This window comes from Hydra vulgaris, chromosome 04, assembly GCF_038396675.1.
Source record: "Hydra vulgaris chromosome 04, alternate assembly HydraT2T_AEP".
In the NCBI taxonomy this organism is placed as follows: Eukaryota; Metazoa; Cnidaria; class Hydrozoa; order Anthoathecata; family Hydridae; genus Hydra; species Hydra vulgaris.
The window spans coordinates 18,647,264-18,660,325 of record NC_088923.1 but is presented as its reverse complement, the minus strand read 5'-3'; the positions used below and the strand labels follow the sequence as shown (position 1 = coordinate 18,660,325).

General features: G+C 28.7%; 1 protein-coding gene across 1 annotated transcript in view; it reads right to left on the bottom strand.

Annotated features, from left to right (window-relative positions):
• Positions 1-614: 614 nt before the first annotated feature.
• LOC100210315 (metabotropic glutamate receptor 8) overlaps positions 615-13,062 on the bottom strand; it is a 37,047-nt gene continuing 24,599 nt past the window's right edge. Inside the window, exon 3 of the mRNA XM_065795682.1 lies at positions 615-2,814. Within this exon, the coding sequence (XP_065651754.1) occupies positions 751-2,814 (2,064 nt within the window). The 3' untranslated portion in view covers positions 615-750. The remainder of the gene's footprint in view (positions 2,815-13,062) is intronic.

The following is a 13,062-nucleotide window of genomic DNA, read 5'->3' as shown; positions in this document are numbered from 1 at the left end:
GTTAAACCTGAAAGAGTATTTTTACTGGTTATTAATGAACATTCGTTCAACAAGTGTTAAACCTGAAAGAGTATTTTTACTGGTTATTAATGAACATTCGTTCAACAAGTGTTAAAACTGAAAGAGTATTTTTGGGAGCTGAGCTAATTTTTGCTAAAATTATATCTTGGTTTGAATGCAAGACATCGGATAATATCAACTTTTTAAAAAGTTACCTTTTGAAAAATGCTATTTAATAAAAATGGTATTACATTGTTGTGTTCGTATTAATATATAGATATTAATGTATTTACCGGTATTTTACCGATATACCGGTGTTTCAATTTTCATTTACCAAATTACCGGTAAACGAAAAAGTTTAATGTACGAAGGAAAACGAAAAAGGTAAATGTACGAACCCTAATTGTGCTGAACTCTCTCTATATATTTTTTATTATAGGTGCCCTAAGAAGTTCTTACGTTCTTATCACGGAGCACCGTGGAAGAGCATTTGAAAAAAATTTCACGCCTCTTTCCTTATAAATGTTGTATAACTTGCCCAGAGGTGGCGTAAAAACTTACTAACAAAACGTACTAACTACTGCGCTACGGCTGCTCAATCATTATTTTCATTATTTTATTTCCATATTTTCTTTTTCTCAACATTTTATTTTTATCTTTACATACAGCGCTTCCTCATAACGTTTAGATATGTCTAAGATCTCAAACCATTATTATGATTTTTTCATAAAGCAACCCAAATTTTATCTCTTAATTATTGTTGTCAAGGTTTTTACAAATAGATAATTGTATGCTTTGTTTGTCAGCTTCAATAACAACTGTTCCATTTGAAGATTCTGATTTATATTCAAAAAATGTTACTGAGTGCACTTTTTTGTTTTTATTTGGTCTTAGCAAAAGTATATACATCTTAACACCGTAGAGGCCTACTAGAAATGTTGTTGCAACTATAATTGTATCCAAAATAACTGATATTGTTTGAAGTTCGGTGGAAGAACTAAAGAAAAACGGTAAAAAGGTCAACCAAACAACAATCGAAGTGTACATAACGAATCCAATGTAACGAGACTCATTAAAGTTTGAAGGAACTTTGCGAGTTTTAAAAGCTTTATATGCTGTCAAAAATATTAGCAACAAGTTATAGGCCACAGTAGCATAGAAATCTACTGATTCAGAATAGCATTTTAACACCATTTTGTTTTTTTCTCGTATTGGTTTGTATTCGTTTTGGTAGATCCCGATACATGAAATGCATATTTGGGGTACAATAAAAAAAATTGTTAAAACAATTTGCCAATGCGGGGTTATAAAAAGAAGATCTTGACGTCCTGAAAATATTCTATCGATTCGAGTGGTTTTAATAAAGAGCGATGCGTGACATATAGAAAGACACACTCCAACCCCAAACCTAAATGCAGCACACATTTTCTTGTTGTAATAAATTAACAAAGGAAGAGGTAGCAAATACATTAACATAATTCCTGTTAAAATTAAGTAAGTTATTTCTCTTCCAGATGCTCTTACAATCGGCGTTGAATTATGTTTAAAAAATGTGGCTATAGTGATTATTGTTGCTAGTAAACCTGAAAAGCATAATGTTGCTATTGTAGATTTCCAAACTTTATCCATATCTTTTTCAGGTAACTTTTTACAACCATTGCAATTTTCATTGGGTTCGAAGTCATTCGGACAGATTTTACAAAAATTATTTTCAAGGTATTCGTTTTCTTTACATTTTTCACATGTCCAACAGCATTTTTCAGAAGTGAACACTTTTTTAGCACATAATTGGCATTGGTTATGACAAGTACTATTTATTTTAAAATCAAACTCATTAGAAATATTCAATCCTACTGATGATTGCCAAATTCCAATTTTTATTAGCTCTTCTTTGTAATAAATCCCATAATGGGCATTAACGTTGTAAAACCTTATAAATCCTGTGCTGCCGTTAAAGGAAACGTTTTTCAAATGCTCAAAAAAACCTAATTCATCAGTAGTTTGGTTCAAAAATAACGTCATATTTCCCTTATAAACGGTATCAAGAACGTTGTGTATTGCATGAGCAAAAGCATAAATGGCATCAAAGATATAGGATAAGAGATCATCTTTCTGGCAAGTTTCCTCAATTGTTGAGTTTAAACAAAACCTAAACGAACTACTTGTGGTGTTATCACAATTTAAATTTGAGTTAGTACGACGGCCATTTTTTATGCATGCGTGTTTCCAAAATTTTGTAAATACGCTCTCGTAGGTATGTTGAATGGTATCATTGACGGTAAAGTTATCAGGAGATAGACTAGAATACCAGTTTTTATAAAAATCATTTTCCATTGAACTATCTTTACGGTAAAGCGAAAAACTGATAGTATTGTTAGTTTTAATTTGGTACCACGGAATCATACTGCTTCCAATTATTCGATAATGATTTGTAAGATTTACTTCATTAATTGCTTTCACAATGGTTTTTGCGTCAGGAGTCTCACAATAACAAACAATTCCGGTAATTTTAGGGTATCTATTAAACTCTAATATAATTTTTTTCAGATCGGATACTGAAGCGCCAGGAGGAACTTTTTTTCGATCAACAATACAAAGCGAGCTATTTTTGTTTGTAATTGCCTTTTTAAATGAAGCATAGCCGAATTCCCCGTACGATCCACTTGAATAAAGAATATACACTGATGTCCAAGTAAGTTTTTCTATGAAATCTAACATAGCAAGTGACAGAAGTGAATCATCAGGAACTGTTCGAAGTAAAAAACTATACTTTGATTGATCAGAAAGCTCTGTACTTGTAGCCCCGTAAGATATCTAGTAATGAATAAAAGTAATAGCAGTTTTAATTAAAAAGCAAACAAAAATTTTCAAAGTTCTTTTGCAATAGTTTTCCTTTCTTTTAATTAGGCGTTAGTAAAAATATTTTAAGTAGAAACGCTATGTAAAAATACTTTTTATATTAAAAAACAATAAAATCAACAACAACAACAACAACAACAACAACAACAACAACAACAACAACAAAAACAGTTCTATATATGTGAGTGTGAAGGTGAAAACAAACTTAGTAACGTATAAAAGTTAGTTAAAACAACTTTTCAAATAATAAATATAATAGTGAGAGTTAAAAACTAAAAACAAACAACAAAAAAACATGTTTGATCAGAGACGCCACCTCATTAAAAATTAAGAATGTGGGTGTATGGATAAAGGGTGTTAAAAAATAAAACCCCTATAACATTCCTCAACCTTAAATATTTGTTAATGCACCTGGTTACTTTTAGACATTTGTTTTATTTTTTTAAGCACCCTGTAAAAAAAAAATTAAAAGAAAAAAAAAAAAAAAAAGAAAAAAAAAGTTTGCCAATTTTTAAGCTCTCCTATATCAAAAATATTTGCTTCAACATATAGTATAGATTTTTTCAGGTTGAAAGTTTCAACTTGAAATAACTATAGTAGATCTATGACCAGATAATTTACCAGTCTTGCTGTTGACAAGACAAGGGTAAATTTTATGGTTATAGACCTCTGGTTTACGGGCAGTCGTTAAACAAAAAGCATGTTTGGTCTTATTAATTAATACTAACTATGATCCTCCGATCAATGAGCCCATCATAATTTACGACCAATGTTCCAAATAAGGTTCAATTAAAAAACTTATTATATACCTAATACATATAAATTCACAGTATGATTGATGTAAAATCATGTAAAGTTAATTGATTTAAACCATAATACCATTAAATTAAAATAATCCTGAGCAACAAACTTGGCAGAGAAATTAATATAACTTGCTTAGCGTAAAACTTGAAGGTTCTTCAGGTGTCTAATTTAGGACCGTTGTTGTTCCTAGTGTAAACAAGTTATTTTAATTAAATTTTAAAAATAATACTATTTGCAATGACTCCAACCTTTTTTATTTCCAGAGAGGTAACAAAAGATATTTTAAAATAGTTTACTTTGCATAACGTTATGTAAAGTAAACGATAACAGCTAAAAAAAATGTTTAGCTGTCGAGTAAAAATAATTAGTTAGCCGTTAATAATAATTAGTTAATGTAAAGATAAAGTTTATAATCATTGAAACCAACAATCGAAACGCACAAATCGTACAAAATTAAAATATTGTACAGTAAAAATAAAACGCGTACATAATATTATTTGCAGCTGAAAGAGCTGTACTATAAAGTCTCTTCTACGTGTACTTGGAGCATTAAATGTTTATAAAATGAACATAAATCAAGTTTTAATGTTAATGCATAAAACAAAGATAGTATTATCTTCTTAAATATTTTTACTTATATTTAGACATAATAGTATTCAGTTAGAAAAGAAGTTTAAAAGAGATGGCTTGTGACCTTAGACACATTCTCTCCGGTTAAGAGCAGACGCCTAGTGCTCAACCACTAGAATGATGCTCTCAACACCAAACTTCTTGAACGGTAAAGTTTGAGCGGAAGGTGCATGTCCACAGTCTAAGGGAGTCAGCCGTATATTTTGAATATTCAATGAGCTATAAAATTTCTGAGCCAGCTTTCTTCGCTTCCTTTCCCTCATTATATTGAAAAAATTCAGGCATTGATATGGCAAACATCTTCAGTGATTGTATGCTGGCCACCATGGTATTCATAGTGTTTTGCGTATTTTTTTGTTTACTAATTTAACTTTTTGTTTTTTCCTTTGAAAAAAGACGTTTGCCATTAGCGAAGTCATTCTATATTATTCGGATAGTGGAAAACAAAATTTCTATTAACCTGTTTTCTTTTATAATTACCGAATAATTTTTTTTTACGCAAGTTATGTTTTTTTTTTTCAATTTTTTAAATATAAATGATTGCAATCATTTATATTTATTTGAAATAATCTAACTATTTAATAAATAATTGTTTATTAAATGATTAGATAAATTTTAAATATTAGTTATTTCATAAAACTTTTTTCTCTTTTACCCAATTATTTATAGCTAATAACTTATCATTAACATTTAAATTGTGAAATTGTGAAAAACAATTTTTACTCTTTTCCATAAAATCAGACAATTAATCTTCCGTTAAAGTTGCCAAAATTGTCAGTCAATGACAAATCGAGTAATACCATACATGGTTTTTGAGAGTAATCTTTGATGAGAACCTATCACGGAGGAAACATATTAGTCTCATTGAAACAAAAATATTTTCTTTTATAAGTGTGTTATATAAATCTACGGCCTTTCTTGATTATAAATCGCGCAAAATGCTCAACTTAAGTCTTGTTCATTGTCATCTCCCCTAAGCATATATTATTCGGACTAACACACAAAAAACTAATTTAATAAGATTACAGTGCTTACAAAACCACGCATGTAAAGCAATTAACTATATAAAGAGATTAGAAAACCCTTACCCTGTAATAAAATACATAAATGTACTAGATATAGAATAACTTAATTCGCTTCAAATAATAATATTTATGTATAAATATTAGAATATCTTGCTGCCAAAAGCGTTTTCTGATATTTTTACATTTTTTTTTTTCCAAAAATACAAACTTCGGTCAAATACCAACCAAAACTATCACTTGAGCAGAGTAAAATCACAAGTGCCAAAATCCTCAATTATTAGCCACGGCCCGTCGTAAATGTAATCATTTGAAAATACACTGTATAAAAAGTTTAAAAAACACTTTCATTTTTAAACCACAAATGAAATTGCATCTTATTAATTTCTGAAATATATGAAAGTAGGTTTGTATGTATGTATGTGTGTGTGTGTGTGTGTGTATGTGTGTGTGTGTGTGTGTGTGTGTGTGTGTGTGTGTGTGTGTGTGTGTGTGTGTTTATGTGCATATGTATAGGGGAGAGTGGGGTAATGCCGAACGCGGGGTAACTCCGAACATGGTCAAAACAGCATTGTAAAAAAATAAATTCGACAATTTTTTTTTACCTGCTGAGAAGGGATCCTATGCTCAGTTCCAGACGTGCAGTAGTGTAATGAAGCTGCGGATGTTGTTCACTATAATTTGATTTTAAATTTTTCTGATAATTTTATGCAACTTTTTTCTTGAGTAACACTCTGTTGTAGCTTCTATGGAAATAAAGTCACTCCTTTTTTTTGTTTTTGTTGCATAATATAGTTTTTAGACTTACAATTAGCTTTTTATTCGCTATTACACAACAGTGCTTGTGATTGCCCCCCAATGTGTTCGGAATTACCCCACGTAGGCAGGGTAATTCCGAACACCAATGGTTTTATTTCTGGCATAAATTTTTATTTTATAATAAGATTTTTAAAAATTCCTTTTGAGGGTTTGTGACTGAGTAGTTAAACTAATTGATAAGCAATAAATATGATCAATTTTGTATAACTGGTGTCTTTAATTCGCATTCCCGCTTAGGTGTTCGCCAATACCCCACTCTCCCCTATATGTGCATGTATGCATATTTGTGTATGTTTATTGCATTTATATATATATATATATATATATATATATATATATATATATATATATATATATATATATATATATTATTATTATTATTATTATTGTTATGTAATTTTACGACATAGTTTCATCTAATTCATTTTTAACATATATGCTCCATAGACATTCTTAAATCTCTTTTTTTGTGTGTGGCTTTACAATCATTTTTGAAAATCAGTTTTTAGTTTACTTAAAGGTCGTTAACCTTTCAGGAGCGGAACTAGGGAACGGCATGTTAGGCGGCCGTCTAAAGAGTAATATTAAATTACTAATTATTGATGGAATTTTAAAATGTAATCTACTTTACATTTTAAAATTCCATCGGGCATTTTGTATTTTTTATTTTTTACGGTTACTGAGTTGCTGACGAGTAACTTAACTGCGAAAAACGCGGGAGTGTTACAAAATAAGATTGAGCATAATGGCTTTTTTCATTCATTAGACAAATAAGTTTTGCCTAACCTAATCTCGGTACGAGGTTTGGATTTAAATCACTTTAATTAACGAAAGTTAATGCCTAAATTAATTAAGGCCTAAAGTAGTATGGAGCTAAATGGTCAATCCGCTTAATCTGATCGAATCTAGGTATAAAACATTTTGAAATTAATTGCGCAACTTGAAGAAAACTTGCAGTTAGCATCGTGAAGTTCTTTCAGTGCCTTGTTTATCACATTTGTTATAATGTACGAATGGCTTTAGAGCAAAACAATGTAATTTTATTAAATTAAATTTGCAAGAAGTTGTCTTTAAGAAAACTCTTTATGTTTTCTGTATAAAGAAAACCTACATTCATCTTAAGCAAAATTTCTGTTTAGAATTAAAACTCAAATGCTCGAAATTAAATAAACTTGTACCCATTCAGAAAGCTATTAACCGTTTATAAGGCATTATTTACTTTATGCTATTATGCAATAAAGCAACAAATAATTGTCAGTGAAAATAATTTGATGCTATATCTTCAGTTTTATGAATTCGCAAAGAGTAAACTTTTATTTTTTTAATTTTCTCTTTTTGTTATATTATGAAAATATATGCTTGGATTAGTGAATTACAAACTGCTAGCATAGTTTTGCAATGTTGCTGCTGTGATGTTTGTATTTGTAGACATATAAATATATTTATAGGATATATTTTTATAGGAGTATATTTTTTATATATTAATAAATATAAGAAATTTATATCTATATATGAAGAGAGATATATACATCAAAACAGCAATATTACAAAACTATGTTAGCAATTTGTAGTTTACTAAGACGAGCATTAATTTTTATAATATTATTATAAAAATATGTGCTTGTCTTAGTAAACTACGAGTTGCTAGCATAGCTTTGTAATATTGCTGTTGTGATACAAACAACTCACTGAATTGTGACCATTTTAAACGAGCGTCTCGGATTTTAACTCAAAAAGAGACATCGCATATCTGCGTTATCAACGTTGATTTAAAAAAGAAGATAGGACATATAATGTATGTCCTATCTTCTATAGTATTGTAAATGCGCTAACGTTGATAACACAGATATGCGATGTCTCTTTTTCAGTTAAAATCCAAGGTGCTCGTTTAAAATGGTCACAATTTATAGAGTTCCGGAAAAGTAAAATTCTTTCGGAAGGATATTGAGAATCAGGAGTTTTTTTTTTTCGTTTCGAACTTAACGAAACAAAAAAACCCGTCATGTTCATTTCGCGAATGCTACTTACGAAATGTAGCCTTTCGCAAGTTAAATTACGAAATAAAACTATTTTGCTACATATGAAAGAAGCGCTTACAGAAGTTGCATTTGCGAAATGAGCTCTTTGGGGTCATCCATAAAGGACGTCACTTTAAGTTTAACTAATGGCAAGAAGTAGGAGAATGTTGGCTCTCGTGCGCAGAGACTTTAAGAGTAATATAGCGCTTTATATTCGATTAAAATCTCTGCGAAAAGGAGCCAATAAACTTCTACTACCGGTTATTAATTAAATTCTGAAGTTTTGAATTTTATAAAAAAATTTTGTTGGATAAACGGATGTAATTACAACATTTTTTTATACCAAAATGTTTATAATAAAATTTTATTTTCAGTATTGCAACATATAAACATTTTAAGGTTTATTTTTAAATATAATGATGAAAAACCAAATTTCTTTCGAAACGAAGCTCTTTCGCACCGCAACTTGCGAAACAGTTCTTAACGGAAAAAACGTACGAAACGCGGCATAATAAATATATTAAATTACATTTTATGAATCAAATACGTATAATTAACTAAGTAATTAAAATACTAATTTTTCATATGATAATGATAGGTTTCAGTTTTAAACTTTTATAAAAAAAATTAAGACTTTCAAAAATATTCTTTTTAGAATGTCATTTAATGAATAAAATTTAAATCAAAATGATAACTTGAACAACGTTAACATACGAATGCAATTGCGTAATCGGGAAACAATGCCTATGTTGAACAAAAAAGAAGACCTAAATTAAGCGATGAATGCTAAAACTTAATTATCTAATAATATGCTTAAAAATAGCTCTCACTTGTTTTCAAATAGAATAATTTTATGTTTAGTCAGTTTCAATTTTTTTATTTTTGAGGTGCTCTGTTTTATGCACTTTCGCTTTTATTACCTCAATAACAACAATTAAATTTAAAAAAACTTTAAAGACATTCTTTTCAATTATTTTTGCTTAAATGTTTTTCTTTATAAAAAACAAAAAAAGTCAAGATGGGACGGGTATTTGTTGCCCTTTGTGTCGTTGGCCCTGATAATGTTGTAACTCCTAACATCCCAACGTTATTGGGACTATACAACTGCTGAAAGTTTTAAATCTTTAGCTATTTTGAAGAGCAGTAAAAATTTAGTTGCAAGGTTTTGCAGCAAAAAAGCGGGTACGTACAATGCAATCCTTCCCTAGGTCTTTGTCCCTGGAAACAATTTTAAGATAGAAACTCACGAGGACTATACAAACGCTGAAAGTTTCAGAGCTGTAGTTAGTCTGAAAGGTAGTGATAAATTAATTGCAAGATTTAGTAAGAAATGACAACGGCCAAACAACACTTAAAGTTCAATTAAACTTTGTAATGGAACCAAATATTTTACTAAGTTTTTATATATGAGAAGATAAACGGTAAACCTCCATTTCTGCTAAGCCAAAGGCAATAAACAACCGAAAGTCGGAAAAAGTTGGTGCTTGATAAATATAAATATATATAAACACTGGCAAAGAGACATGATACGGAGGGAGCGTTTTCTTTTTCCTCAAAACTAACTCAAAGTTTCAGTTTTTTCTATTTAAATTTTAGCTGCGTTAGGCCCCCTTAATATCCGTTTCAGTACCCCCTCCCCCGTCCTTACTTTCTTAACCGTTCTAGGTCACTGTATATATATATATATATATATATATATATATATATATATATATATATATATATATATATATATATATATATATATATATATATATATATATATATATATATATACATATATATATATATATATATATATATATATATATATATATATATATATATATGTATATATATATATATATATATACATATATATATATATGTATATATATATATATGCATATACATATATAATTGTTCCAATATCCAAAATTAATCGTAAAATTAACAGTGGTAAATAAAAAAAAAATCTTTTAATAGCATTTTGAAGATGGCATTATCTAAATCTGTTATTGATTTAAAAATGTGGATTGTGCTCAGTAGGCGGTTTAAAAAAACTTTTTAAAGTTTTAAAAGCACTTGCATATTCCTTATGGAATTACATAGTCGGTGCTATAGTCCTAAACCCTGCAGTTTTGGAGGTTTCGGTTCATAGAAAAATATATTTTTAAAAGAAACTCTGAGAAGAAATTTTTTGATTATCACGGAAAGAGGCCTTCTGCTTTAAAAAGACTTGGGCTCCAAAGAATCTTGATCCAATACTGTACATTGCCATAATACATTATATTTTATATAAATCCTGGAATAAAAGTGTGGAAGGAAAAGCAATTTGCTAGTTGATGGTGTATTTTTCTGTCATATGCCTTTAATCGTCCTGCATAAAAAGTTGTACACATGAGAATATCTTGACGTGGTTCATGTGCTTTAAACAAATATCTTCCAGGCCGATACTCTTTCAACAATTATACTGTGGAGTATCAGCGTATATTCTGAATTTAGTTTATACTCAATTAATGGAAATTTTCAAATTTATTCCTGAAACCCTAATTGACTGTACTATTTGTGTTAAGAGAGTATTAATATTCAGGGTATAAAAGTTATTTTAAAATTAGTTTTGAATATTAAAATTGTTTTGTTTACTTTTAGTAGTGTACACTGTGGATTTCAAGAATGAGATATAAGTACAATTTCAATTTAATTTAAACTTATGGATATTTTTTTATAGAAAAGAGAATGACCAAAATTTAGTAAAGATTTGTAATATACATAAGAAAAAAATTTGACTCAGTCATAAAACTCTCGTGTGCAAAGTAAACAGGGAGGAAGGTCATGATTAATAAGGTTAAGTAAGAATGATTTGAAAATATGAATTCACGTAGATACGGAAAAATTCACAATTGATAAATAGGTTAAGGGGCGTTTCTTTTCAACCTTCTGCATAAGAAGGGATAGCGTTAGAAGAATAGTTGGGGGAGGGAGGGGGTTACTGTTTGCGCAAAAAATATCCGCCAAAGGAGAATTAAATCCTAGATCTGCCCCTGTCATTAGCAACAGGTACTGGCATTGCATTTAAAAATTCGAACTAGAATGTATATGTATTATAGTCTATAAAATATATTTAGTTGAGATATCCTAAAGTGTTCCCAGAAGGGAAAAATTTTGACTACTTTAAACTATTAAGATGCAAAATATCTTCCATAAAGTTGTCTACTTTTTCAAGCTTTAATTTTTACAAATTCTTGGTCTTTATTTTAACCAGATTAATGAGAACCTTGATGAAATTTTTTTTCAAATCTCAATTTTAAATTGAATTTGGTAGATGAAATGACAAAGCACAACGTTAGAGATATTCACTTATGTTGTTCCCCAAACAAGCTTATGCTAAGGGAACTCATAGAAAAAAACCGTTCATCCAGATTCATTGCAATTTTGCTATCATTATTTGCTTTGAAAAATCATTGCTAAGAAGATTCATCTGCTCATAAGGGAAGTAATTCTTCGGGCTCGTTTTGCAATTAGTTTTATAGCAACAGTCTGTTCTGAACTTCTGGTGTCCAAAAGCTTGTAAAGCAAGGTCTCCCGTTTAGCGGGACCTCAGCTGAAAACATAAAGGTCTTAGATTTTTATTTATTTATTAAAATAATCAATAAAACTTATATATAAAATTTTAATATTGATGAAGAAAAGTTACACCAGACGTTCATATGCTGACGATTGATATTGCTCCATCCAATGCCGTAACATAAAAATACTTTAAAAAAAGTTTACTGTAAGTATCAATTACATCCTGCACTAATATATTCCAACGGTTTGCAACACGGCTTTTAAAAAAGGGCTGATATTCTGGTAAACTTTGATAAGTGGAGGTTTTAGACATGTCATTTTTAATTAATTATAAGCTGAGTTTGATGAGAAAGGGTAAACGAACCAACGTTTTTTAACTTGGTTTTAAACAACCTTCTAAGTTCTTAAACAGCGGTTTTCTGTGACAAAACCTGATGGTTGTATTATAGTATTAAATAATTTATTTCATTAACAATTTATTAAAGAAATAAACTATTTAAAACTATGATTCTTTGGTAATATAAACAAAGCAAGTTAATGGCTAAACACATCACCTAGTCAATTTATTTCATATCTCATCAATTGAAACAATTTTTTTCTTTTTTGTAATTAAAATCTCATTTAAATTTTTTTTTGTCTTTCGCCTTCTGGTGCCCCTAATACCTTAGGGCTCGGAATACGTATGCCCTTTTTGCCTCTCCTTCTTGGCCGCTTTGTGCATGATTTGTTTTTAGTTAATTAAAACTGAAAATAAATTTTAAATTAAAACTGTGCACTAAATAAATTTAAGAAAATTAAAAAAAGTTTTTTTGGGTTATTAAAGTTTTTGTTATAAACTAATAAACACATATTCTTAGATAAAATTAGTATATCAGTTTTTGTATAACTATTCTTATAAAATTTTATATTTTAAGAAATTATATATATATATATATATATATATATATATATATATATATATATATATATATATATATATATATATATATATATATATATATATATATATATATATATATATATATATATATATATATATATATATATATATATATATATATATATATATATATATATATATATATATATATATATATATATATATATATATATATATATATATATATATATATATATATATATATATATATATATATACAGTATGGTGCAAAACTGAACCAAAGTTTTTAAAAAAATACAAAACTATGGTTTATTTTGTTTTCGATATATTAGTGCTGTCGGGATTATTACAGTAGTAAAGTGCTAATTCTTACGACTTTTTACGCCTCCTCCTTTTACCCCAATGCACAAGTATTTTTATCTAGTGACAAACATCTTTTGACTCAGTTTTGCACCATACT